The 27,451-nt window shown below is 38.8% G+C and overlaps 4 protein-coding genes across 5 annotated transcripts; 1 reads left to right on the top strand and 3 right to left on the bottom strand.

The window, feature by feature from the left end:
• Positions 1-6,689: 6,689 nt before the first annotated feature.
• On the bottom strand, positions 6,690-9,065 carry LOC110855882 (UPF0676 protein C1494.01). Its single transcript, XM_022104280.2, has 7 exons — positions 8,807-9,065; positions 8,614-8,726; positions 8,136-8,190; positions 7,726-8,061; positions 7,135-7,291; positions 7,040-7,066; positions 6,690-6,962 (listed from the first exon to the last, which is right to left on the bottom strand). The coding sequence occupies exons 1-7, from the start codon at positions 8,957-8,959 to the stop codon at positions 6,832-6,834; spliced, it is 972 nt and encodes a 323-aa protein (XP_021959972.1). The 5' UTR covers positions 8,960-9,065; the 3' UTR covers positions 6,690-6,831.
• Positions 9,066-10,809: 1,744 nt separating this feature from the next.
• LOC110855920 (methyl farnesoate epoxidase) lies at positions 10,810-15,109 on the top strand. The gene is made up of 8 exons (XM_022104337.2): positions 10,810-11,056; positions 11,565-11,816; positions 12,331-12,752; positions 13,198-13,321; positions 13,396-13,576; positions 13,647-13,761; positions 14,178-14,319; positions 14,390-15,109. Exons 1-8 carry the CDS (start codon positions 10,960-10,962, stop codon positions 14,596-14,598), a joined length of 1,542 nt encoding a protein of 513 aa, XP_021960029.1. The 5' UTR covers positions 10,810-10,959; the 3' UTR covers positions 14,599-15,109.
• On the bottom strand, positions 14,983-20,998 carry LOC110855919 (putative sodium-dependent multivitamin transporter). The gene is made up of 9 exons (XM_022104335.2): positions 20,206-20,998; positions 19,929-20,125; positions 19,602-19,851; positions 19,410-19,525; positions 19,030-19,120; positions 18,916-18,944; positions 18,692-18,842; positions 17,592-18,139; positions 14,983-15,701 (listed from the first exon to the last, which is right to left on the bottom strand). The coding sequence occupies exons 1-9, from the start codon at positions 20,317-20,319 to the stop codon at positions 15,287-15,289; spliced, it is 1,911 nt and encodes a 636-aa protein (XP_021960027.1). The 5' UTR covers positions 20,320-20,998; the 3' UTR covers positions 14,983-15,286.
• Positions 20,999-21,203: 205 nt separating this feature from the next.
• On the bottom strand, positions 21,204-25,475 carry LOC110855910. 2 transcript variants are annotated; one of them, XM_022104324.2, is made up of 5 exons: positions 25,169-25,475; positions 24,925-25,014; positions 23,980-24,387; positions 23,138-23,478; positions 21,204-22,571 (listed from the first exon to the last, which is right to left on the bottom strand). In XM_022104324.2, the coding sequence occupies exons 2-5, from the start codon at positions 24,940-24,942 to the stop codon at positions 22,274-22,276; spliced, it is 1,065 nt and encodes a 354-aa protein (XP_021960016.1). In that variant the 5' UTR covers positions 24,943-25,014; positions 25,169-25,475; the 3' UTR covers positions 21,204-22,273. The 2 variants fall into 2 exon arrangements, with proteins under 2 accessions (XP_021960016.1, XP_035712521.1); XM_035856628.1 differs by lacking the exon at positions 25,169-25,475 and adding an exon at positions 25,087-25,106.
• Between the last annotated feature and the right edge of the window lie 1,976 nt (positions 25,476-27,451).

The raw sequence follows: 27,451 nt of genomic DNA, 5'->3' as shown, positions 1-27,451 counted from the left end.
TAAGCCCAAGGTTGTTATCGAGTCGAAATCGGATAAGGGAAAGTCCAGCAAGCTGACGAATCCGCACTTTGACTACTTGGACTCCGGTCCGAACGCCCCCCTCGTGCATCCCGAAGACTATGACGATCTGACCTCGGGGGAAATTCCGCTCCTTCCGCAGGAAGCGGAGGAGGCGGAGGAGCGGAAGAAAGCGGCCAAGAAGAAAGACCGTTTGACTAATCCGCAGGTGGATTATCTGGATTCGGGTCCGAATGCGCCGTTAATTCATCCGGAGGGTGGTTTCGGGGAGGAGGAGGAGGATTTCGGGGAGGAAGAGGAGGAGGATTTCGGGGAGGAGGAGGAGGAGGATTTCGGGGAGGAGGAGGAGGAGGATTTCGGGGAGGAGGAGGAGGAGGATTTCGGGGAGGAAGAGGAGGAGGATTTCGGGGAGGAAGAGGAGGAGGATTTCGGGGAGGAGGAGGAGGAGGATTTCGGGGAGGGGGAGGAGGATGATTTCGGGGAGGAAGATGGCCCGGAAAGCGAGGAGGAAGAAGAACATTCTGGTAAATACATACTTATTTATTTATTTATTTATTTATTAATCAAGCTTGCTTCTTTACAAAAGCTCGTTATGCCTGACATATTAGTATTTCACATTACATGAATTTGTCGTAAATTTGTCAAATAACTGAATAAATTAGGTGATATGTATAAATATAATTAGAGACTTAGTACAGTATAGTTTAGTGTCATATATAGGTTATGCAATTATGTACAACGAGTATAATTAAAATGTATTCGTACCTTTAGTTAAAATGTGGTTTCTTAGTTTTACTCTGAAAGTCTTCTTATCCGTACAATTTCTTATATTTATCGGGAGATCATTCCATGCACTAACAGGGTGAAAATGTATACTTCTCTCTCCGATTCTGTTTCTTGGACAGAAGTTACCTCTCAAATTAAGAGCGGATCTGGTTGGATATCTATAAAAAGTCATGCATTTTTTAATAAAACCTTCAAAAAATGGAATTTCGTTATTCTGTAGTGAATATAAAAAACAGAGATTTATAATAATAGTTTTGTTTAGGTAACATCCATTTCAGTTCGTTCTGCATTATGCTACAAATTGGTTCATAGCTTTTGCGACCTAAAATGACTCTTGCGACATGTCGCACACCTTTTTCAATTATTTTCAAATTTTTTGCACAAGAGGACCCCCATATTGCAATCATATAGTTTAAAAGTGAAATTAAGCATGCATTAAAAACCAATATGAGGTTCCTCTGCGTCATTAGAGGTTTAAGAGGATATATTGACCGTGCTACATAATGGAATTTTCGGGATAAAGAATTTATGTGGTTATACCAAGACATCTTTGAGTGCAAAATGAGCCCAAGACTTTTTATCTGGTCTTGGCTTACTATTTTGACCCCACCAATGTCAATGCTAATCTGACCTACTTTACTCAGATTTGAGGCACTACCAAATACAATTAATTGACTCTTTCCCAAATTTAGTTTCATGCCGTTACGTTCCATCCAGTCAACCACAGCAGTCAAATCAGTCGTCAATTTGTCAATAATCTCATTTATCTTACTAGGGTGACCACTAATGCAAAGCTGACTGTCATCCGCAAATAACACCATGAGACAATGTTGCACCACTAATGGAAGATCATTAATGTAGACACAAAATACAAAACTGCCTAAAACACTACCCTGGGGGCATCCACGCACCGTGTAACGCACTCCGGAGATTTTCCCGTCTGGACCTTTGACAACTTGCGCCCTATAACTAAGATAAGATCTAAACCATTTAGGATTAACACCATACCAACTGAGCTTTTCAAAAAGTATTTCCCTCACAATGACGTCAAATGCACGCGACAGGTCTAATGCTGCTAATATACAAATATTACCTTTGTTTAGCTGTTCATATATGGATTCAGTAACAGCCACCATTGCTGTTTCGCATGAGTGCCTGTTCCTGAAGCCAAACTGCCCTCTATATAGCATATTGTTGTCATCGAAGTGCTTAACAATCTGTGAATGGGCCACTTTTTCAATAACTAGAGACAAGAAGGGTTGCACAGCTACAGGACGATAGTGCGCTGGTTCAATTGGTGAATCAATTTTTGGCAATGGTGTAATAGACCCAGTTTTCAGACAATTCGGAAATTCCTCTTGCATTAATGACCCATTCACAAGTTTGGTAAGAGCATTGCTTATGTTTGGACACCTGATCGTATAATTAAGCATAATTGGTGCAAGACCTGTGCTGTCATGAGCCGTCCTAGTTCTAGTTCTCAGTTTGTTGTATACACGTATTAAGTCATAAGTGGTTATTTTTGTAAATTTAAATTGTGCGTCATAATCAAGTCCAGATGGTTTAGTGGGGTGCACACAATCAAACTCCTCATTCGATACACCTGCATAAAAGTCATTGAGTATATCAATATCCAGCTGATTATTAGTTTGATTCCTCATGAATAGTTGTTTTTTGGTTTTCCATACCCCATTCTTGCTAATGTCAGCATCAATTTTACGCCTACAGTCAAGCTTAAACATTTTATTTATGTGTGCATTCAATATCTTTAGTCGAGTCTTGGTCAGATGTGTGGGAAACTTTTTATGCTGTTCGTACAACTTATTTCTGTTTAAAGTAAGTAATTTGGTATCATCCGACATGTATCGAGGTGTCGATGATTCCCTAATAGATTTGGTCAAAATAGGTGCGTATTCGTCAAAAAGCTGTATGTGTTTGTGTATAAAAGTCTTACATGCATCATCAATTGTTAATAAGTGTAACCCCTCCAAGTCCATTTCGACTACTCTCTCCGCCAGCCTCCTAGTATCCAATTTACGATACGACCTAAACTGAATAACTCTTTTTTTCTTTGGTACCCGAGTTACTAGCCTGTCTATTATTGTGGATTCGTGATCAGATATAAATGGTTGATTCACACAGGCGCCATTAATATTCTTATCGTCATTCGATATGATAAGGTCGAGTCTCGCCTTTCCTCTCGTGGGGTTTTGTATCAGTTCCAGCAGTCCCAGTCTGTTCAATACATTATTAAATTTTTTGATGTGAGATTTGTGTGTGTCCTCAAGGTGTATATTATAGTCACCACGTATGTAAAAATATAAACCTGTCTTAAGGTGTGCATGAAAAATACTTTCAAATTTGTCTATGTCAGTATTTGTCAATATAAACTTGGGGCGACAAAGACATGAAACCATAAAAGATTTTTCATTACCACTTTGGAATTTCAGAGTCAATATTTCTATTTTTGAATTGTCGATGTCCATCTCCGCTAATTGCATTATCTTGCATTTATGATGATTCCTATATAGCACGGCCAATCCACCTCCCCCTCCTGTTCTGTCCAATCTTATAATTGCATAACCTGGAATAGAGATAATTTGTACATTCTGATCAAGTTTCGTTTCAGTCATGCAGAATATATCAATGTTATTAACATGCAAATAATCCGATAAATTAAAAATTTTATATCTTAATGAGTTAACGTTTAAATGTCCAATCCGTAATGGTCCGGTCGTCTTATCCTTAGGTATTGTAGGTTGAGTAGTGCCCTGTAGTCAATCCTCATCCATAATCGAGTTATCGCCAGCTTTATGCTGTTTCACCGCTCGTGTCTGTGATTCCGAAGACGTCGCATTATCGTTCCTCTTCCTCTTTGAATCCTGTCTGGTTGTCATTTTTGACGTCCTCTCTCTTGAGTAGTTGTCCTTCCACTCCTCCTGTTGTTTTCGCGTGAGATCACGACGCACGGCAATTGTTTTTAGATCTTGGTGGTCCTTTAACTTCCAGCAATTACGCAGCGCCTCCGACTTCTCCTGAGCGTTGCGTAGGGTGACCCGTAGTGGACGCGGGTGTGGGCTTTTCCGATTTGGATCCCCGATTCGGATATTTGGTAACGCTTCCGTCCACGCGGGCAGAATGATTCCCATCACCTTTGTCGCTGCGGCGATGCCCTCCTTTGTTTCCGGTACACCCATCATGACGATGTTGAGAACTTTATGTATTCGGCGGGTCTGTTCTTGCATTTCTTCCCGAACTTGAGCTATTTCAGAGTGCACATCTGCCGCTACTTCATCGATTTTCTTTTCATACCTGTTCACTTTCATTCATTTGACTGATTATGAGGGTGAATGATAGTGAATGAAAATGAATTTCCTGTGATTTGAATGAAAATGAATGAAAGACTCCCATATTTCAGATGAATGATTGTGAATGAAAGAATTTCTCACTCCTTTCATTTTTCCCCTATGCTTAATACATGGGACGAAGTAAGAAATGAAGTCAGATGAAGTGAAATGAAATGAGTTTGAAAGAAAATGAATGCAGAAATCAGGATGATTGAACTTTGAATGACAAGTTTTTTTGAACAGGTATAAGCAAATATCGGGCCGGGGAACTGATCGCGATTCCACCCGGGTTCGAAAGTCACAACCCGACCGGACCGGATTACGAGTATCTTGACGATGTCGGAATAAGTGGTCCCCTAATTTCTCCGAAAGAAGAAGGAAAATCTACGGGGCGAGGTTTCATCAAAAAAAAGAAGGATAATAAAGTTTCGAAATATCGGAAAGATGAGGTGGTAGCAGTGCCACCCGGGTATCCCACGCATAATCCGAGTGGACCGGATTATGAGTATGTGACCGATGCGGGGATAAGTGGGCCGCTTATTTCCCCGAAAAAACCGGGACAGTCTACCGGTCGGAGTTTTAGCAAGAAAGCAAAGGAAAAAGCATCGAAATATCGGACCGGTGAAGTTGTAGCCATTCCACCCGGGTATCCTACGCACAATCCGAGTGGTCCGGATTATGATTATGTCACTGATGTTGGAATAAGTGGACCACTAATACCTCCGAAAAAATCCGGACAATCCACCGGTCGGAGTTTTAGTAAGAAAGTAAAGGAAAAAGCTTCAAAATATCGAAAAGGCGAAGTTATCGCGGTCCCACCCGGGTATCCTACGCATAATCCGACAGGCCCGGATTACGACTATGTGACCGACGCCGGAATAAGTGGGCCACTAAAATCCCCGAAAAAACCCGGACAATCTACCGGTCGAAGTTTTAGCAAGAAAAGTAAAGCTTCGAAATACCGAGCCGGTGAAGTTGTAGCCATTCCACCCGGGTATCCCACGCACAACCCGACCGGTCCAGACTATGAGTATGACACCGACGTTGGGATAAGTGGACCTCTCATACCAGGGAGGAAACCGACATCAACGGGTCGCGGGATGCAAGGAAGCGAGAGTAAATATCGGCCTGGCGAAGTGGTAGCGATCCCACCGGGATACGAAACGCATGACCCGACTGGTCCGAATTATGAGTATCATGACGACGTTGGGGTCAGCGGGCCACTTATCCATCCCCCCGGAGCGGAACTTGAGGCTCCTCCTCCATCTCCAAGTGCGCCGCTTATCTCACTAAAACCTAAATCCCCGACAAATCCGAATGGGCGTTCCATCCTGAAAAGTTCTCATCCAGCTTCTTCTCCAGTTATTACGCTGGAGAAACCTTCTTCCGGAGAAAATGCGGTCCCTGCACCGACTCCGATCCATAAATCGGGGGGGATTGTCGCCAATGTCTTCCAAAAAATGGAAACGACTCCAGCAGATGAAGATGAAGATCTGCCCGACTTTGATTATGAAGATGACACCGAAATAAAAACGCCCGCTCCGACAATTCGGATCAAAAATAAACTGGGTGGAGAACCGAAGCATATTTTTGAAGTTTTTGATGAGGTTTATTCCTCTACGTTGCTATCCATCGCGACGACCACGTGGGGTGGAAGGGAAAATGATGACCTAACCTTCCCCTCCTCTGCCTCCTCTTCTGCCTCCGTGGAATCGGAATCGTACGAATATGACGAAGAGTTCTATCGAGTCTTTGACTATGCCTTGTCCCCAAATGGAGAGTATGAGTATGACGAAGAGTACGACTATTCGTCGTCGTCGTCGTCGTCAGAGTCACGTGAGTTCCGGGCACGTGGTGATGATTATGACTCGTCGTTTGAAGAATATTTTGATGATGAAGAAGAAGAAGAGTCGTCTTCCGAGGAAGAAGATGAAATTAGTCCGAAAACGCGGAAATACAGCAGCGCGTCAGACTCTGGGTGGGGTTATGCGTCTGCGAGTAAAAAAGAAGGGGGGTCGAGGCGAACGGATTTCAATGTGGGTGAATTACAACCACCCCCCGCGGCGGGAAGGAGAAGGGCTAATTATTACATTAGGGCTTAACTTTTTTAAAGGGAAAAATGGGAAAATAAAAATTCGACGCATAACATTTTGCTCGTGATTTATTAATTTGCACAGAATAAGAGAAGTTAAATAGGAATTAACATTTGCATATGTAATTTTGCACGTGCAAAACATCTTTTACAGTGCACTTTACAAACTTGTGAATGTGTAATTTATTAATTTGCAAACATAATAAGAGAACTTGATATTTGCATGTTTGTGTATTTTTGCACGTTCAAAATATCTTTTACATACATACATGGCACTTTACTTGCGAATGTGGAATTTATTAATTTGCACGGACAATAAGAGCAGTTAAATTTGATTTAATATTTGTAAATATGTCGTGTGTACATATATTTTTCCACTTGCATAGAACTTAATATTTGTATGCATGTATGTATAATTTTGCACGTGCAAAATATGTATATACGTATCTTTGAAAGTGCACTTTAATTGCGAATGTATAATTTATTAATTTCCAAGCACAATAAGAGGAGTTAAATACAGATAGGACTTAATATTTATAAATATGTATTATTTTGCACGTGCAAAATATCTTTTACAGCGTTCCCTCCCTACTTGACCTGGACGGTTTTGTTGAAGTCGACCCTGGCGTCGTAGTACTCGCTGGCCAAAATGTGCTCGAAATTGATTTTGATATCTTGCTGGGGTACGATTGGTGCCACGAGGGTTTCATCGTCCGGTGCTGTGCATAAATAGATTAGGAAATTATGAAAATTATAGAAATATTTCTGAATTTTTATAGATTTTGATTTCACTCACCCAAAAAGTATGAAATGCTTTGTCGAGCTGTAATCAAAATATGTAAATGTACATCAGAATTGAATATTTTTGCGGAGATTTTTGCAACCACGAACCTGTGTTACGTTTGGCATCATTTTTGGGAATGGGGACGCGATGGACGATTGCTGGGAAGAATCCTCCGGACAATCGGGCAAAGAGGTCGCTGGCGTTGACCACGATGGAGTTCTTGATCGGAGTGGCGTCGTACCATTTCCCGTCGTCGTGCTTCATCTGGAAAATCATTATCACGTGTTTATTTACTCAATCTCGTCATAACAGAATTTTAATGTTAGGCAGTTAACATTTCTAAAATTATCATAATTTCCTAAATTTCTCAAGTTTAGTCAAAATATTGAGAGACAATATGCAAAATTTTCAGAATGAGATCAAGATGAGCTCAGTAAATTTTTACTAAACTCACGAAACAGATGAAATTCTGGAAATTTGAAAAATGTAATTTTGCTAATTGTCTATTATGGCAGTTCTGTTAACGCATTTTGTATTTTACGAAATTCATCTCGTAAATATTTTGAATTTCTTTTGCTCATAATTTTGACTAAATTCAAGTGATCGATGAAATTATGTAAGGAAATTTGAAATTTGAAAATCGTAACTTGCTAACTGCATATTAATTAATTAAATTATGCTGATTTATTTCCCCTGACCTCGAGTCCACCCACGCTGTCCTGGAAAATCATGGTGATCGTGCCAAAGTCGGTGTGTTCCCGGCAGCGGATGCCATTGCTGGGGATGGTGTAGTCGTCCGGGAGTGGGGGGTAGTACAGGGAGCGGATCGTGCTCTTGGACACGACCTTATCGTCGTTCAAGTTCTTATGGATTTTGAGGAGGTAATCCGGATCGTCCAGCTTCAAGGCGAGGCCGAAAGCTTTCAAGAGCTTTTTGAGCACGATGCGACTCTCCTCGGTCAACTCTTCCATGGACGGCTTCAAGTCGGGGACCTCTCCTGTTGGGTAGGTTGGACAGTGTTGGTGGTTCACGAGCTGGGGGAGAAGTAAAATAAAGATAAGTTAAGTAATTGCATAGATAATTAACTAATAATGTGGATTTTTCTTACTCCGGGAACATCCCACATTTCTCTCAATTCCAAAATGTGGTTGGTGTAGGTGGTCCTGAAATTAAGGAGAGTTTTTTTTATTCATTACACGGAAATTTTGGAGAAAAATGGGGAAAAATTTGCTTCATTTGTAAATATTTCGAATGCAATTCAATCAAGACATGTGTGGAAAAAGACGAAAAAGTTATTGCAATAAGTTTGAGGGAAAATTAGTTGTGATTTTTGGAAATTCAGAATTATTCTCATGTTCTTTGTGTTGGATGCTGGGGTCAAGTTTTGAAGAGTATCAGTTTTTATCAGTGGCTGCGGAAGCTGTGGGGACATTGCCATTGTAGGATGGGAGGGGGGGGGTTGGATTTATATAAGATGGGATAAGATGGGCAGATGAAGGGGACATCGAATAACCGTGAGGACATTGTCCCTCTGTCCACACCCTTCCGCGGCCACTGTTTTTTACATGGGCAGAATTTCTACTCACAATTTGTCTCCGGGTCGGTAATAGCCATAGTATGAATTGATCTTTTGGTACTCGTCCTTCTTCTCGTTGGGTAGGTGGAAGAATTGCGTGGAATTTTTCATAACACGGTCAACCTGAAATATGTATGGTTACATTTTGTACGGATTTTTTTCGCAGATTTATTTTACGCAAAAAAAATCTGCAAAAAGCTTACGATATCCTCTGGCACGGCGTGATTGATGAGGTAGCAGTATCCATACTTTGAGAAAACGGTTCTCAACTGGTCGGCGACATTGCTCCAATCCGCCGCACTGATTTGGGCGTCAGGCTTCCCACAAATGGGGGCCAGGTCGACGATGGGTGCCATGACTGGATGTGGGCAAATTTGCTGAAAATCTGCAAATGAGTGCGGAATATGGACTGGAAAAAAGGAACGACTGAGAATGTGGGCTAGCGTTCTCTCTTGATTTATTGAAATCCACTTATATTTTAATCGTGACGACGTTATCGAGGATCGGGTGGAATTTCCTGCCAATCATTTAGCCCACGTATGGCACAGCATTATCACCTTTTTGCGGTTGGCTTTCACATTGACATCGTTTGTTTGCGAATAATGAGTATGCAAATATTTAAATGCGAGTGTATAATTGGCCGCACGTTCCAGGTACAAAGGCTCCTGATATTTGTGATATGACATGATTTCAATTTAATTGTGTTGTTGAATGATATAATTATCATTAATTGCGCAATATTGACAGCTGCACTTTTGCCACCTATTTATAAAACGTTGCCAATTATTAGCAAAAGTGTTTAGATGGGAAAGTATTTATTTTTTTTGAAAATGTAGAGCTATTTTAGTGTCGGTCAGAAATTGTTCATATAAGCTTTTTTTAATAAAGGGTTCAATTCGTAGATTTTGTAGCGATGGGTCAACAAACTTCGCAATTTTGGAATTATTTTCCTCGTTTGTTTTTATCGCATGATTTACCTAATTGAACAATTAAATATTAAGTGGTATCAAGTTTGTAACATGGAAAAATCAATTAAGATGAGATGTGTACGTTGATTAGATTGCGAAAGTGGTGGTGATGAATGATTGGAAATTAATTAGAGTCACGTGCTTTTAGAGTGGTTTCGTTTTTTTGCATTTATGAAAATGTGACGTAGGGTTTTGCATCTTAGGGCAAAATCATATAGCTTGATTCGCATCAAATTGGTAGAAATTCAGTTGGTGGTTAGCTATTCGGTATGGTTTTAATCAAAACTTATTATCAAAATTATGGTCCAAAAGTCTTGAACACCGAATTTTGGACGTCCAAAATGTTCAAAAAAGTGTCTAAAATAGAGAATGGGACGAAATGTGGCAAGTTATTTATTTTATTTTTTAATATTTCTATAATCCGCTGACGCATATGACATGATTTAGAAAATTTCTTCATTTAAAAAAAAAACTGGTAAAAACAAAAGTTTTTCCAACTTTCAAGTTATTACATACACACCAAAATGCTAAACAATAAAAGGAAATTACATAATTATATGTGCATATATTTTCAAAAAGTCAGTAATAAAGAACTTGTGAGATTTTGCCATTTTGCAATGTTGGACGTTTTTGAACATTTTGGACGCCCAAAATTATTTTTTGACAGGTTTGGACTTTCTGAACAACAAATAAGGTTTTTGCACAATCTGGTATCAAATTAATCGATGCATACAATAGATCCATAATTAATTGCATGTCATTAATTAACTGTACATTGGAGAAAGAGAAATGATCGACTGTGCCCAGAAGTTGGCTGGGATTTCCATTTAATATTCCAAACTTGGAGAGATAAAATAATCTCGTAATTGATTATTGATTATTGATCCTTGTACTTTCCAGCCGCCCGACGTGATTTTCCAGCCTGCATTGATTTCATTTCATGCTGGGTGACAAAAACTGATAAAATGTTTGATTAAACAATTAAATACAGAGTCCGTATGTAAATATCTTTCATGTTCAATTCAATTAAATTTTTGACCCTGTCGCTGGCTGCATTCTTTTACTGGGTGATATTCCATTTAGGAATGGCCCACTTGACGAATTTGTTGGAAAATGGGGACAAATCTGTAGAAATGTACGCTGAGATATATTTAGTCCTTCACTTCTTTGTCACCCTGATGCGATGAGATTATGATTCTTTTCCATGCAAGAATTTATGTAGGTATGCAAAAATAATGGTGTCATGCAAGTATTTAGAGCGAAACCTGGTCACATTACTTCCTTAATTGGAGAAAGCATCATCAGTAGTCTGGTGGTTATAATTAGACGGCTTGTTCTGCTGACGGTGCTGCTCTGTTCCCTGTTACCTCTGCAATAAATAATTCGTCATGTTCTGGACGTGGATTTTCCTCTTCGTGACGGGAGCCCTGATTTATAAATATTTCATCAAGGATGACGACGAGCCGAAGAAGAAGCTTCCGCCAGGTAAGAATTTATTTTCAAGGGGACAATTAATTACATAGGAAAGGACAGAGGTGGGGAAAGTATTTTGGGAAAATGGAGTATTTTGAGCTCGGTTCTGTCCAGGGTTGCAAACCCTGGACAGAACCGAGCTCCGTTCCACCCCCGGAAATCCAAACGTTTGGATTTCCGGGGGTGGAACACACATAAAAAGATGAAAATTTACGTGGAGAAAGCAACAGTCGTACGAAAACACGGGTTTTGTGAAGAAATTAACTTTTCCTTGGGGTTAAAAATATATTTTTTCCACAATTTTTTAAAAATAAGGTTTTTTAGCAGCGATGAAAAGTTAATTTCTTCAGAAAACTAGGAATTTCGACTGACTGTTGTATTCTCCAGGTAAATTTATGGGTGTTCCAGCCTGGAAATCCAAACCCTGGGAAAAATGGAGATCAAAATACTGATTTTGACAAAGAATTTTGACCACCCCTGGAAATTTGGTGTATGATTTTTAATTTGAAATGTTGCGTAGGCCCTCCGCCCTCTTTCATCCTTGGGAATTTGCCCCTCCTCTCGAGCGAGACAAAGAAGGGGATCCCGCCCTACAAAGTGCTTCGAACTCTTTCGAAACAGTATGGTCACGTGATGTCGATGCATTTCGGGTCCACCTACCAAGTCATCTTTGACGACTATGAGACCATTCGGGATCAACTGAGTTCGGATCTCTGGTCAGATCGTTATGTCGATTCGTGGATTTTGGAAAGATCTTTTGGAAAAGAATTGGGTAAATATTTTGAAAGTTTATGGAGATTTTGGGCAAACATTTTGTGCAGTGTTTCGTTTCTTGTTGGTGGTTTGCTACATATATTTCTTGCACTGGGAAGGAAGAAGCGCAAGAAATGCGAGGTGCAAAACTGCAAGAACATTTCGGATTCATGCATGTTTTTAGCCCGAGTCGGGGATTATGTACCGGTCATGGTTGTCTGTCTGTCGAGTACGCTCGTACTTTCCAGTCGAAAATTTCGACTCGAAATCCAATCGGATTTCTTATTTGTACATTCATAATGTCCGTAAGCAAAATTTTTCCGATCTTAAGATTAGTTTAAAACCATAAGATTATTCCTCGAAATCGTCGTAAGCATGAAATGGATGAAATGAAATGCGAGGTGCAAGAAAGTGCAAGAAATATGCGCCATTTAACATTTCTTGCAGGTCAAAATAGCTGCAAGAAAACACTTGGCGTTATTTCGTGCAAGTGGTCACTTTCACTCATTTTGTGATATTGTACTTTTTTACAGGAATATTTTTCGGGAATGGCGAATCCTGGAAAGAATTGCGTCGCTTTTCCCTCCGGACTTTGCGTGACTTTGGTTTCGGGAAGCAAAAGAGTCAAGAGACCTTTATCGAGGAGGAGTTGGAGCATTTGCTCGCCCGGATGGAGTCTGCCCGAAAAGAGGGTAGCGATGTCGTCTGCATGAAAAAGTTCTTCTCCGTGTCCGCCCTGAACATTATTTGGTCGCTGATCGCCGGCTTCCGGTTCTCCGAGGATGACAAACAGCTCCAGCTCTTGGTTCACTTGATGTCGCAGATTGTGCGGTTGCTGGCCGTGGGAGAGGACATCATTGCGGCGTATCCTTTTCTGAGACATATTCTGCCACGCTTTACGAAACGGGGGAGAGAGAGGAAGAAATTTTTGAATGAGATTCATGGCATGTTTAAGGTATGGAAAGTGTTAAGAATGGGATTAATAATCAGAAGATGGAAGGGGAATATCTACTTTGGCAACATGCGGGATTTTGAGCTAGGTTCTTCCCAGGGTTTTGATTTCCGAGGGTGTTGCACCCACAAAAAGACGAAAATCTACCAGGAAAATGCTATATTCACACGAAAATAGAGGTTTTACAGGGAAATTAAGTTTTTATCGGATCAAGATACGTTATTTTCACGATTTCTAAAAATGAAGTAGTTCCACAGTGATAGGTAAAGTTGATTTCTTCACAAAACCTGTATTTTAGTGTGAAGGGTTGTATTCGCCACGCAGATTGTCGTCTTTTTGTGGGTGTAAAAGCCCCCTGAAACCCAAACCCTGGGAAGAACAGAACTCAAAATGCTCTCTTTAACGAAGTATTTTGACCACCTTTGATAATTCGCAATTAAATTTGCAGAGCATCCTAGACGAGCGGAGGAAGGGTGGAAAGTACAAGATTGAGCAGAGAGATTTCATCGACGTGTTTCTCACCGAGATTGATGCCCACGCTAATGACACGCCCGAATTCAATTATTACACCGGTATGTGCTTTACACTTATCAATCAGTTAGTTTTATGGGCTTATCTTGATTTTCTTGTAATTTATAACGAACAGAGGAGCAGTTTCTGGTCTTGGCGTTGGATTTTTTCCTGGCTGGGACGGAAACGACCAGCTCAACGATGGAGTTCGCCTTCGTTTATATGATTTTATACCCGGAAGTTCAGAGAAAGGTGCAAATCGAGATTGACCAAGTCGTCGACCCCTCAAACTTCCCTTGCACGCTGGACAATAAAAGGTAATTTGGGACGATTAACGAGTGCATTTTGCATAGTGATGAATTTTTAAGTGATTGTTGCCTGAATTAGGATGCCCTACACGGAAGCCGTTTTGCTGGAAGTGCAACGAATCGCGACGGTGGTTCCGATCTTTAGCAGAGCAGCAAGTATGGATCATTACAATGGGGATTACTTCATAAAAAAGGTCAGTTAATGTAGATTCAATGACTAATCAGGTCAAAATCAGTACATTTTTAATCGTTTCTCGTCTCTGGGAATTTATTTTAAAATTCTGAACGATAAATTTGTAGTCAGTGAAAGTTGATTAATGGAATGGCGTTGAGTTTTTGAAGCCAGTTTCGACGAGTTCCAATTTTTCTGAAGGCTTCTTAAACTTGAGATCTCCTCCGCCAAAAACTGTCAAAATCCGGAGTACATATTTTCAAAAAATTGGCAACTCGCTTCTCTACAAATTTGTCGTCCAGAATTTTGAAATAAATTCCCAAAGAAGAGAAATGATTTAGAAACATGCAGATTTCTCACGTTAATTAACATAATTTGAACATATTTTTTTATAAGAATTAGGACCTGAATTAAACTTGAATTGATGCTTGATTTTAGGGTACGATGGGCGTCTTTAGCTTGTACAGTTCCAACTATAGTGAAGAAACATGGGGCGATCCACTGGTGTTTAGACCGGAGAGATTTTTAGACGCAAAGAAAAATGTTATCAACGCCCAAAAAATTATGGCTTTTGGATTGGGTAAGCACATCTAATGCATAAGATTGCTTATCGTTACACAAGTTAATAATAAATAATATTATGACTTTAGGAAAAAGAATCTGTGCCGGTGAGGTTTTAGCGAAAGCAAATTTGTTCAAGTTTTTCACCTCGTTCCTGCAACGCTACACTTTCGAACTATCTCCGGAACATGGGAAGCCTTCGACAGAACCGATTTTGGGCACGGTCATGTCGCCACATCCGTTCTGGGCGGTGGTGAAGGCACGCAAGCCGGGCAGCCTGGTGGGGGTCGAGGAGTAATTAATTAATTAAGCAATTAATTAAATTAACAGAGACATGTCGTAACGTATTCGCACAGATTTTGACAAATTAGTGTCAGTCGATCATAAATTCGATTAGTATGAAATTTTCAAAAGACAATTTCGCAATGATTAAATTTTGAGGAGATACAAATTCGCAGTTTCTCCGAATGTGGAGTAAATTTGCAAAGTGTAAAATTTGTGAACTTTAGGACCCATTTTCTCCTCCTTGTATGCAAATATCTCTGCCAAACATGCCCATTGGGAGATCGCGTCTTTTGCAAATTCAATATTAATTGGCATTTTGGCCAAAATCTGTGAGCATACGCTGGGAGAATTACTTGTGCTACATTGAAATAATTATTTTTTTGTAATAAGAAATAAATAGGTGATTAATTCCTCGTAAATAACTCGATACAATAAATTATCTTGTATTATTTATAATCCAATCTTGATATTGAATGTAAATACATATTTAACAAATCCAATAAATCTTTAAGCATAGAAAAATACATACATAATTAATTTGATAATAAATAAATAAATGCTACTACTAAAACGCATATAATTCTGGATGATTTGTTCCCAATTTTTGCACTTTCTAAATAAATCTCTAACTAACTGTCTATAAATACAGCTCTGATTTTGATATGTAACATTTCTTGTGAGCAGATTCTTTTAAAAATTAATCACATTTTTTCACCAGGTAAATTTTGTTGAATATCTGAATCACAAGATTTCCTGAATTTTAATTTATCACTATTTTCTAAAATAATACTGCTGCTGGTAATTGGTTCCTGAGGAAGGATGGGTTTATTGGGGCTGGATTCGAGCTCGTTTGTGGGGCTGGGACTCGGCGAGTGGGGCGGCTCGTTCTCATTGTTGTTCTTCTTCTTGGAAGAAGATAACTCTGTCGAGTAGGAGGAGGCCTTCTTGGGCTGCATTATTTTCGAAATGGCCGGACTCAAGAGAGACTGGTCGACTTTTTCTCGTTGGGGGGCACACATACTGAAGAGACAGCCGAGGATGAGCGTGATGGTGAAGGTGATGAGGGTGTACCACTGGTAGGAAATTCGGTAGAGGTAAAAGTAGTCTTCGGGTAGCCTGGAAAAATATGGAGGGGAAATTACTTACAATGCGATGGTGTGAAGTGTAACCCTCCGATTTGGCTGAAATTTTAAAATTAGGTGGTCCAAGCCAATACAACTAACGTTTCTTCAGGCAGTTTGTGCGATGGTGAGAGTTACTCAAAATATTTGAGGTCAAAGTTCAAAAAACGGCCGACTTTTTTCAGGCGGAGTGAGAAAACTCCACTTCCATTCTCTTCCCCTCGCTTTGATTTTATTCAGGCGTCTCGCTCATGCATACGCCTTCATGCTCAAGCACAAGCTTTGATGCAAAATAATAAAAAATAAACATTAGTAATTATAGCTTAAAGAGCAATTAATACGCATTATACATACTTAATTTAATTTATAATTAAATAAGTGAGATTTTTACTTATTTCTAGTACAAATTTACATAAAAGTTAATTTATAAATTCGCCAACGGCAAATAAACATGGAAAAACTTAACTTGCTTTCCATTTCGAAAGCGTTGGTTATTCTAATATCCAATTATATATTAATATTTTAAATGCTCCTGTGATTCGATATTGTTGGTACTCAAGCGGATCATGGGGTGATGACGAAAAGCCCGAGTTTAAAAATGTAAGCGAAGTTTGTTTTAGAGAAAAAAATATTAGTTGCGACCTGAATTGTGGCAATCCCACATTCATCAAATTCAGCTGGTGCAGTTTATCGTATTGTTTTGTGGACTTTTATGAAAATAATCATATAGTCACATGTGGAATGAATAATTAATATTTTTCTATAAAAAATTAAATTTAAAATTGTTGAAATGAATTATTTTTCGGAGTGAAAATCAAAGCGAGGGGAAGAGAATGGAAGTGGAGTTTTCTCACTCCGCCTGAAAAAAGTCGGTCGTTTTTTGAACTTTGACCTCAAATATTTTGAGTAACTCTCACCATCGCACAAACTGCCTGAAGAAACGTTAGTTGTATTGGCTTGGACCACCTAATTTTAAAATTTCAGCCAAATCGGAGGGTTACACTTCACACCATCGCATTGTTAGGATAATTATTACAACTTATGCAGGATTCGATGACTCGTCTTTAAAAACGAGACATTTTAAGTCATTTCTCGGTTTGGGAATTTATTTTTAAATTCTGGATGACGAATTTGTAGTCGGTGAGTTGATTACCTAATAGAATGTCGGTGAGTTTTTAAGCACTTTTGACGAGTTCCAATTTTTCTGAAAATCGTTGCTCGACTCTGGAAATTTATTTCAAAATTTTGATCGACAAATTTGTAGAGCAGGTCGTGCCCAATTAAAAAAATATTCACTCCAGATTTTGACACTTTTTGAAAGAGTTTAAGAAGTCTTCAGAAAAATTGGAACTAATCGAAACTATCTCAAAAAAACTCGTATGGGAATTTATTTTAAAATGCTGAGTAAAAAAATCTGTCCAGTAATTATATTACCGAGAAGACAAAATAATTTAGATCGGATTTTCAACGCTACAATCTTTTAAAATTACTTTACTAATGACAGTAGAACTCGTTGACTCATCACCTAAATCGTAACACATTTTTAATTATTTTCCTCCTCTGGGAATTTGTTTTAAAATTCTGGACGACGAATTTGTAGAGCAGGGAGTTGCCAATTTTTTAAGAAATGTACATTACAAATTTTGACCCTTTTTGAAGGAGGAGATCTCAAGTTGAAGAATCCTTCAGAAAAATTCAAACTAGTCGAAACTGGCTCAAAAAACTCAACGCCATTCCATTAATCAACTCACTGACTACAAATTTGTCGTCCAGAATTTTAAAATAAATTCCCATAGCCGAGAAATGATTAAAAACGTGCTGATTTTGACGATGAGTCTTCGAGTCGTTAAAGGATTAGACAACTTTAAGTAAGATCTTTGCCTACTTGTCACTCAGCGGATTCCCCGGCTTGCAGTTCGCCACAGGAAAAACGGTCTCGTTTCCATACTGTGGACACGTCGTGCCCCCACTTAATCTCTGTATTTCCGGTTTCGGACCTCCAAATCCCATCCATAATCCTAACCCTAGTGAAATCAGGAAGGCTGGGACGACGGCCCTCTGGCTGGTGAAGGGGAACATCATGCCCAACGTGAAAAGAGCGAGGAGTGGTCCGCCCACGACGCCGAAAATGGTGAGACTCGCTTGCAGCACGCCGGTGAACTTTTCCGCGAGGAAGGCGACCCCAATGCAGACGAGGCCGTAGCACAGGGCGAGGATTTTGTTGGCGAAGGAGACCGTCGCAGGGGCGACGGGGTTGTTTACCCCGCGCGCTTTGCGGACCAAGGGATGGATATAATCTTCCCAGGAGACGGCGGCCAGCGAGTTGATGGCGGACGAGACGGTGGATAAGGAACCGCTGAGAATTCCGGCGATAAAGAGCCCCGTCAGTCCGGGGAGTTTGTCGAGCGAGTCGACGACAAAGAGGGGAAGTAGCTGTGCAAATAGACAAAAAAAATTGTGTTAGATGTATAGATTTTTTAAAATATGTGCAAAATACGAAGTATTCGAAAAACTAGGGCTAATTTTTAAAATTTTGGCAAGAGTGGAATATATTTAGAAAAATTATGGGCAGGTTGCGACCACCTTGACCCCGATTACTTCGATTCTCCACAACAAGCAATGTGCAAAGAGATGTGACATCCGAAAATTCACATAATTTCTGAATTGCACATTACTTGTTGTTGGAAATCGAAGTCGTCGGGGTCAAGGGGGTCACATTTTGAACAGAAACAACGCAATTCCATTCAGACATTGATCCAAAAACATTTAAATTCTTGACAAAATTTTAAAAATTAGTGGCAATTTTTCGAATACTTCGAGTTCACATTTTGTACATATTAATTATTGAAGTCGATTAAACTGTTGCAATCTGTAACAAATTCATCCCCATAAACAACCCCCCGACTGCCCCCGAGTGAAAAGCTTGTCATGATCATTATAATTGTTTGTAGCATTAACTTCTATTTCGTTAAAATGATGCCGTACTTGATCAGCGGAGCAAATTCGTTTGGTGAGTAAAGGGTCGCAATCTTTGTACTTGGCGTAAATCGTCAGTCCTGCCATTGCTGTCGATAAGCTGAGAAACATGAGGATTGGCAGGCTCAACCAGAGGCTGAACTGGGAGCGTTTGAGATCTCTGCAAATCAGCATCGTTATTTTTAATTAAAAGCTTGTACATTAATTATAAAGAAGCAATTGTGTATATTCACCTCACTGTCAAAAGTCGTTGTACTTGGGCCTGATTAAGAATAATTAATTTATTATTATTTATATACAATTAGCTACATATGTAATTAAATTTGTTACACTTGAAATTGTACTACCTGGTTAACAGCGTATAAACTCAAATATACAAACATTCCTCCAAAAATTTGAGTGAACACGGTGTGTCGTACGGTCGGATCCAGACTGAAGCTGAAAAAGGGAAAGAGGAAATGAATTAGTATGAAAGAAAATATCCACACATTCGAGCAACCTATTTCAAATTTTTCTTATTAGGCAGTTAGAAAGCAGAAAACTAAAATTTCCGTAACTTTTCCAATCTCTTCTGTTGGGTCAAAACTTTCGGGAACAAAATAAAAAAATGTTCAGAAGACACTCATGATTCAAGCAAGAGTGATTTACAGATAAGCTCCAGAAATTTTGACCCAATTCGACACAGGGAAAGTTACGGAAATTTTGAAAACGTCGGTTATCAAATTACTTTAAAAAGTGAATACGCCCCCCTTCCTCCGCAATCCGCCAGATTTCTCCCACGCCGCCGAGATCAATCGACCCTTTAATGATGACGCAGTACACGGCAGCAAACATTAACAAGCTCTGAAATATATACAAATATTTACATACTCGCCATTGTTACTCAAAATACTTTAATCTCGTAAAATTTGAACGGAACCTGAAAGACGTCCGTGATGAGGACCGCTTTCATTCCGCCGATGGAAGAGTAGAACGTGCAGACGGCTCCAATGCTCAAAATAGCGCCCACCTTCGACAACCCGGTGACCGCGCTTAACGCCAAGGCCGGCGCGTAAAGGACGATCCCCATGTAAAGGATCATTTGCAGGGAAAATGCAGCCGACCCGACTAGACGCGTCCCTTTGCCGAACCTTCGTTCCAAGTACTCGTACACGGAAAGGGTTTTCAGTCTGGAAAAAAATGTGCATAAAATAATTAATAGATTTCCAAAATAGGTATAAAAACCCGGGTTTTTTCGGTTAATTACCTATAAAACACGGGTAAATAAATATACGCGACGATCGGTGTGGCCAAAACGTAGCTGATGTTGATGACGAGAAACTGCGTGCCGTACATGTAATTTTCTGAGGACACGCCCAATATGGTAATTGCCGACATGAAGCTCGCCATCAGGGAGAAAGCGACCGGTGTCGCGGACATTTTACTGTTCGCCATCATATATTCCTGCAAAAAAATGATACGTTTTTGTTAAAAAAAGTACGATTTCAAAAAAATGGGAAATTTACAATTGAATATTTCTGTACCTCCACATTTTTCTGGCGTCCCCCCGTGAACCTGTAGTACACACCGATTGCGGCCGAGATGACGAGCACAGTGCCAAAAACGACGTAGTCCCATGTCGTCAAGTAGGATGACATTTTGTGTCATGTAAAATTTACGGGGTGGAAAATTTGGAAGAAAACTTGGAAATTATTGAATGGAGAAGAAGCGATTTAAAGAAACTGGTGGTGCATGATATTATTATTATTGCGAAGAAACGGCATTGGTATGCAGAATGGAAGAAGTCGTTATTCGTACGATGAAATGTGATCCCGTCGAGATTCCTGATTCGGAATAATAATAAAATAAAACTCTGCCAATCACATCACTCATATTTCATCATGAATGATGTCTACCTAAATGCCGTCTAAAGTCCATGGCATTTGTTATAATAATAATACAGATTCTGCACTAAATCAAAAACTCGTTTCATACACTTAATAAATATTGCATTGTCCAGTGTGTATGTATGCACAATACAATGACTGAGCCTGAGATTAGCATAAAGTAAGTGAGCAGAAATTGGCATACTCAGATAGACAGACAGACAATAGTCTGCTCTTCACGAAACGATTCACAAATCACAGCTTCTAAATAAGTACATAAGTAAATTGTGGACGAAATGAACAATGAAACCACTCGGCAATGACGTGATGATGGTGATGATGATTGAAACTTATTGTGCTTAATGTTCAATTAACTCTATAGCTATGGGACGAAACTGGTGGTGCTTCTACACGTATGGCTGATCTGATGGAAACTAGCCATGTGGACTTGTGAACTGCGGTGTATTTGGTATGATATCGTGTCGTGTATTTGAATTGGGTCCAAGAACACGGGTAGAAGAACTCGGAGAACCGAAGGTAGTGCGAATTTGCGAATCGGACGGAGCAGGCATAATATTCATATTGCGAATGTGTGTGTGTATCTACGAGAGAGAATGTCATGTCATATGCAAAATATTTGGCAAGCGTCACTCATATTTGACTTGATTTGATCTGATCATGCAGAAATTTAATATCTCGAAATGTATGTACATACAGCTGAACATGGAAATTAAAAATTTTGGAAAAAATGTTTAGATTAAAAAAAACTGTTCAGACTTGGTAGGATTTTTCATAATTGTACATACATATGTAAATAAATAGCCTAAAATAAATAAAATAAAATAAAATGACTTGTGTAAAAAAAATAGTAAGTTATTTGAGTACGAATTTACACATGTATGATGTTTAGTTTAAATGGATTATTATAAGGAGTTAAATGTTATGGCACTGCTTCAGACTTAATACATGGTTGCATTTCTTATCAGTAATTTGTAAAGTGACGTTCATTATAAAAATAGATAATGTGAGGAAGACCGATAATTGATCGATACGCTAAACATTGCAAGCAATAAATAAATTTTACTTTTTAGTATCGCATGAAAAATATTTATGAGCTAAACCAGAGCTAAACCTTCTCTTTTTGAACTATGAATTTGTTGAGGAACGAAACTGATTAAACTTGACGTTAGAAAATATTTACAAACTGAGTAAAAATAGAAATATGAAGTTTCGATTGCATAAAATACGTCGTAAAACCTGAAATTTACATATCACGTTTAATTGTATAAATTGGAGTTAAATATTATGGGACTTCCTCAGGCTTTATGGTTACATTTCTTACCAGTTACTCGTTAAATGTATGTAAGGTGACGTTCATTATAAAAATAGATAATGGATCGATAACTGATAATCGATACACAAAATAATATTGGTACCAATAAATCGTAAATATCACAATCTTGACGTAAAATACTTATGAGCTAAACCAGAGCTCATCTTTTTGAACTATGAATTTGTAGATTAAACCTTAAAAATATTTAGAAAGTTTGAATAAAAATAGAACCCTGAATGAATAATTTTGCTTAAAATATCTCGGAAATCGTGTAACTTTGATACAATAAAAAAATTTAACTCACAGCAAAATCCGAAAAATTCTGAGTAGTTGGTTGGTATTTTAAACTGTTGTTTTTGGCGTTGATTAATTGAGAGATCCTTTTTGTTACGACTATCCAACGGCCAGAATTTCCGGGTCCGGGATGAAGTACCCATTCTTCAGCTTGATCATTCCTTGACCTCCAATTAGGCTGGCACTTTCTGAGGGAGAATCCCCAAACGCGTGAGCCCACTCGTACCCCTGGATTTCTGGAAGGTTGCCTCGAACGCAGTACTCAACACTAACTTCGACCAGTTCGATTTCCAAGTCATGAATTTTGCTGAGAATTTCATTCTCTTTATTTTCCCACTCCGCCCGAACTTTTTGGACGTCTAGACTGGCCACGGTTTGGTTGAAGGCGTCGTTGTCCCTGGAAAGAAAGAAGAGAGACTTTTTATTATGGAATAGTTTTTGTGGATGGAAATCAGCCAGTGTTTCGGGTAGGAGTAAATACTTCCAAGAAATAACGGGGATAAAGTGGTTTTTTGCAGGTATTTTGACCTGCAAGAAATGCAAGGCGCAAGAAACGATGTCACGCCGCCATTCTTCATAAGGCGCCAAAGGCGCGTGGCTGGATGGCGCATATTTATTGCACAAATTCTGACAGTTTCTTGTACCTCGAATTTCTCGCGTTTTTGCTTTTCTTTGCAAGAAATGTGACACACCTGCATGAAACGAAACTCTGGCAAGTTATTACTTATAAGAAATATTTAACTGCACGAAACTGGTTTTTTTGCAGGTATTTTGACCTGCAAGAAATGCAAGGCGCAAGAAACGACGTCCCGGCCCGAATAGTTCGTATAATACGGCGCCTGGCTAAATGGCGCATATTTCTTGCATTTTCTTGCACCTCGCATTTCTTGCTTTGCAATTCCAGAAATATGTAGCCCACCCGCAAGAAACGAACCACTTCTTCAACCCACCCACAAAACTTACGGTAGTAGGTCGGGGATAGCGTCGATACTGATTTTGAGAGCGCGGTCAAACTCCTCCTCACTCATGGACTCGATATTAGTTCCAAACTTTTCCTTGAAGATGTCGAGGACCGATGGGAGAACGAAATTGTCGTCTTTCAGGAGCGCTTTCGGGATCGGGGCGAGTTCTCCGATTCTCGTGTCCCAGTCTTCAATCAGTTTGTGCACTTCGATAAGCCCGTTGCTGAGAAGGTCGGTCCTTTTCCGGAGGTTAATGGCGCACACGCTGAGTCGCAAGATGGCCTCAATGTTGGACGTGAACATGGAATTGAGTTGGTTCGTCCGCTGTAGAATGGTCGATTGCTAATTGGTTAATAAATGAAGCAGTTAATGGAATGAACTTTGCTATTAAAATGTTTAAGGGTTCATTGCAGGTGGGGTTTGAATTTAAATTTTTGTGACTTAACTTTCCCTTTTGCAGGTATTCAAATGGCTATTTTGAAACGTGTCCATCGCCATGCGTTTTTGAAAATAGAGTTTATTGCATCCAAAAATCGATAATTTTTAGATTTATAAGATAGGAGGTTATAATTTTGATTTTTTTCTTCCATTATTGAATTTTTCGTAATATCAATTTCTCATGAAAACAAAATCAAAATTCTAATCTCCTAACTTTTCAAACCAAAACATTATCGATTTTTAGATGGAATAAAATCTTCATTTTTTAAAAAGACGCACGGAGATGGACACACGTTTCAAAACCGCAATTTGAATACACGAATGGAAAGTTGCGACACAGAAATTTGAATTCAAAACCTGCATGCAATAGAACGTTAATTATATAAAAGTCCCTTCGTCCTGCACCTTTTGTCGCATATTCTTCTGCAACATGAGAATCTTGGCGTAATGGATATTTTTCTTGAGGAGTCTTTGCGTCCGGGCGTGTTCGTAAAGGAGAATGTTCATCCGATTCATTTCGAGCATGCTGTCCATCTCGGCGGCGGAATCCTCATCCCCGCTCGACTCTGTTTCCGTCTGGCTAAAATAATCCGTGTCGTCATCCTCTTGCACGACGCATCTAAACCTTTCGCCACAACAGGGACAGGACGATGTGTCGACGCCCTGATTGGCGGCAGTGATGAGAGGGTCTTCCTCCTTTGGAGTGTTGCCGGCAGCATTGTGGATCGTCGTCGAGGCCGAGACGAAAGCTTGGATGACCTTCTTCGGCCGCTGGTAGTGCGGCGGCGGCTTCTGCTGTGACTGTCTGCTCATCTGGGGAATTGAAATAATAATATAGATTTTTAAATAGAAATTTAAAGTTTGGAGTATTATTAGTATGGATTTTTATTAATTTGCAGGTGGGGAAAAATACTTGGTGAAATATGGTAATTTTTTGAGCCCAGTTATTTACAGGGTTTGGATTTCCGGGGTTGGAACACCCACAAAAAGACGAAAATTTGCATGGAGAAGGCAGCAGCCGTACGAAAATACAGGTTTTTGTGAAGAAATTAACTCTTTATCGCGGTCAAAATACTGTTTTCACGATTTTCTAAAAAAAATAAGAGTATTTTGACAGCGATAAAATGTAAATTTCTTCACAAAATCGGGATTCTCGTAAGACTGGTGTATTCCGCAGGCAGGGTTTCGTCTTTTTGTGGGTGTGGCACGCAAGTCTTGGAAATTCAAACTCTGGGAAGAATGAAGATTAAAATACGCCATTTTGACAAATTATTTAGGTCATTTCCTGTAGAAATGTGACCTTTCGAAATCAATGATAGAGTTTTAAGTAAAGAAATACCAATTACTCACTCGTTTTGACCTTCCCATTGTGATTTTTCCTTGGCAAAATTTCCTTGAGGGGAGGAGATGAGGGCAGGTCAGCTAGTGTTGATAGTTGTGCTATTTAAAATATAAATAATATTTAAAGGAAACTGTTAGTAAATTGTGAAATTCAGAGATAAATAAATGAACCTGGGACAAAAATTGGTCAACAATGTCAACAACAATAATTTTCTTTGTATTATGTAATTAATTATCGTTCTGCATAAATTACCTTTGCGAAGCTTTACTTGAAATACTCTACTTTACTTAAGATTAAGAAAGACGATGTTGATAATTTGTGGAATTTATAGGGAAATAATAATTAAACGATAAGAATTAAATTGTAAAGGCAAATATAATCATCCCTTGAATTGAAATACTCTACTTTAATTAAGACGATGTTGTTAACTTGTGTAATTCCTAATTTCTTGATAGAATTAGCGAAATAGTTAAATAATAATTAACTTTTAAAGACAAGTTTAATTAGGAAGGGAAGAAAAAAGAACTGAAAACTATTTCCTCCCCGAAACAGATGGCTTGTGCTTTGTGAGTCTCAAATTCTCAATCCGCCTCTCAAGACAGACGACTTTCTCCATGCATGCATTTTTTACCCCAGAAAATTATGGCCCCTCATTTCTTTTTCAAATTTTGGGAAATCTATTTTTCGAAAATAATGATTGTAAATGAACTGTGCAAGTCTTATGTACATATTTTTGTTACAGTTATTCGTGTCAGGTGAGGTCACACTTTTTTAAGTTAATTAAAGAACAAGTGAATAAATGCGAATGAATGGAAAAGCATGAAACGCGTACATTCAGGTAGACGACATAATATTTTTGGTTTTGATCTAGTTTTTTGTCGTAATTTTCCAAGAAATGCGGTGCATACCCCATTTATTTTTATGAAGGAATTATGGTACTTTGTAGGCTTTCCTTCGGGATGAGAGATTTTTTTTCAAATTATGAAAAAAAACAATTTTCGGAAAATTATGCCTGTAAATAAAGTGTACAAGTCTTCTTATGTAATTGTTATTAATATATACAGTTGTTCGGGTCAGGTCACACTTTTATTAAAAAAACAAGTAAATAAACGCGTACATTCAGGTAGACGACATATCATTGAATTTGATCTAATTATTGTTCTTATATAATTTTCCAAGAAATGCAATGCATGCATACCCAATTTATTTGTATGGTTAGGTTAGGTTTCGAGCTATTTATAAATTTTTCCTCGGGATGGGAAGTTTTTTTTTCCAAATTATGAAAACATATTTTTTGAAAATCACCATAAACTATGCAAGTCTCGTGGCCCGTGTCAGGTCAGGTCACACTTTTTTTAAATAAAAAAACAAGTAGATAAGTGGATATCTACATAAAAGGCTCTTTACATTCAGGTAGATGACATAATATTTAAGTTTGATCTACATAGTTTTTTGCTTTAATTTTCCAAGAAATGCACCCCATTTAAGTAGTTTTATGGCGAAGGAATTGTGGTACTTGTTTGTAAATGTGTATCTTTTTTAACTTGATGAGATTGCCCTAATTGTGAATATAAAATGTACATTGTTTTTGGGAAATAAGTAAATAAAATGTTGGTAATGTGATCTCATCCATCCATCAGTGGAGCAGTGCAGATGAAGAGTGAAGAATTATTTATTATGCATTGCTTACATATTTATTGGCCTGCTTGCCCTCCTGCTGAAGGCGACTTGTTAAAGATCATTTAACTTCCTGAAAATTTCCCTTTTTGGCTGCAGTCGATTTGTATTTGTGTGTGTTTGTTGACATCTTTGAAATTTGTGTACATGGATGGAGCGGATATGCATTCATAAATATTAATCGTTTATTCTTTACCATGCATCGCATTTATTTACTTAATCATCATTATGCTTAAACAAGATCGAAACGGGACACACGATCAGTGGCCGCGGAAGCTTGAGGGGACAGAGGGGCAATGTCATCCCACGGTTATTCGATGTCCATATCGTCTGTCCATGTTGTATAAACCCATATCCTGCAATGTTAATGGCCCCATATGTCCCCACGGCTTCCGCAGCCACTGATACATACGTAACACAAAGTTGAGCAGAACGACACCACGTACGTAACAAAAGGATAATCACGACGGTTCATAATTCGCAATTAGCAGGAAGATTGAGCGAGTAAATTATAAAGGGTGAATATTTTATTGGGCCGATTTAGAATGGAGGTCTCCCAGCGTGTGCAAATAGGTTTTGGGCAAATTAGTATTAATCGATGGCAAATTTAATTAGGATGGAATTTGCGAAAGACACGATCTCCCAATGGGCACGTTTGGCCGAGATATTTGCATCCACAGAGGAGAAAAGCTATGCTATGACATGCTAAATATGATATCTTTTAAATAATTGATATTACTTTTTTCCAAAAATCCACAAACTGGCGTTCAACTTGTTCAATATGTGTAAAATTAATTCATCCCGATTTATGAAGTTTTTTTCTACCTAAAATTATCACTTTAGAAAGATAGCAAATAC

The sequence above is a fragment of the Folsomia candida genome, unplaced genomic scaffold, assembly GCF_002217175.1.
Source record: "Folsomia candida strain VU population unplaced genomic scaffold, ASM221717v1 Fcan01_Sc014, whole genome shotgun sequence".
NCBI lineage: Eukaryota > Metazoa > Arthropoda > Collembola > Entomobryomorpha > Isotomidae > Folsomia > Folsomia candida.
Note: the sequence above shows the minus strand (reverse complement) of the source record. Positions and strands in the feature narration are given on the sequence as shown.

Bases quoted from the DNA above. Each gene is read 5' to 3' on its own strand.
- LOC110855882 (XM_022104280.2), bottom strand. From the start codon at position 8,959: ATGGCACCCATCGTCGACCTGGCCCCCATTTGTGGGAAGCCTGACGCC. The intron at 8,191-8,613 runs GTGAGTAGAAAT...CCTTAATTTCAG, and splicing joins TACCGACCCGGAGACAAATT to GACCACCTACACCAACCACA. The intron at 7,067-7,134 runs GTTCGTGGTTGC...TTTTGATTACAG, and splicing joins TGATGCCAAACGTAACACAG to CTCGACAAAGCATTTCATAC.
- LOC110855910 (XM_022104324.2), bottom strand. The intron at 23,479-23,979 runs GTGCAGGACGAA...TTAACCAATTAG, and splicing joins AGAAGAATATGCGACAAAAG to CAATCGACCATTCTACAGCG. The intron at 22,572-23,137 runs GTAAGTTTTGTG...CTTTCTTTCCAG, and splicing joins GCTATCCCCGACCTACTACC to GGACAACGACGCCTTCAACC.
- LOC110855919 (XM_022104335.2), bottom strand. From the start codon at position 20,319: ATGTCATCCTACTTGACGACATGGGACTACGTCGTTTTTGGCACTGTG. The intron at 19,852-19,928 runs GTAATTAACCGA...ATTTTTTTCCAG, and splicing joins TATTTACCCGTGTTTTATAG to ACTGAAAACCCTTTCCGTGT. The intron at 18,140-18,691 runs GTACGGCATCAT...CTATTTGCACAG, and splicing joins GAATTTGCTCCGCTGATCAA to CTACTTCCCCTCTTTGTCGT.
- LOC110855920 (XM_022104337.2), top strand. From the start codon at position 10,960: ATGTTCTGGACGTGGATTTTCCTCTTCGTGACGGGAGCCCTGATTTAT. The intron at 13,577-13,646 runs GTAATTTGGGAC...TGCCTGAATTAG, and splicing joins TGCACGCTGGACAATAAAAG to GATGCCCTACACGGAAGCCG. The intron at 14,320-14,389 runs GTAAGCACATCT...TTATGACTTTAG, and splicing joins AATTATGGCTTTTGGATTGG to GAAAAAGAATCTGTGCCGGT.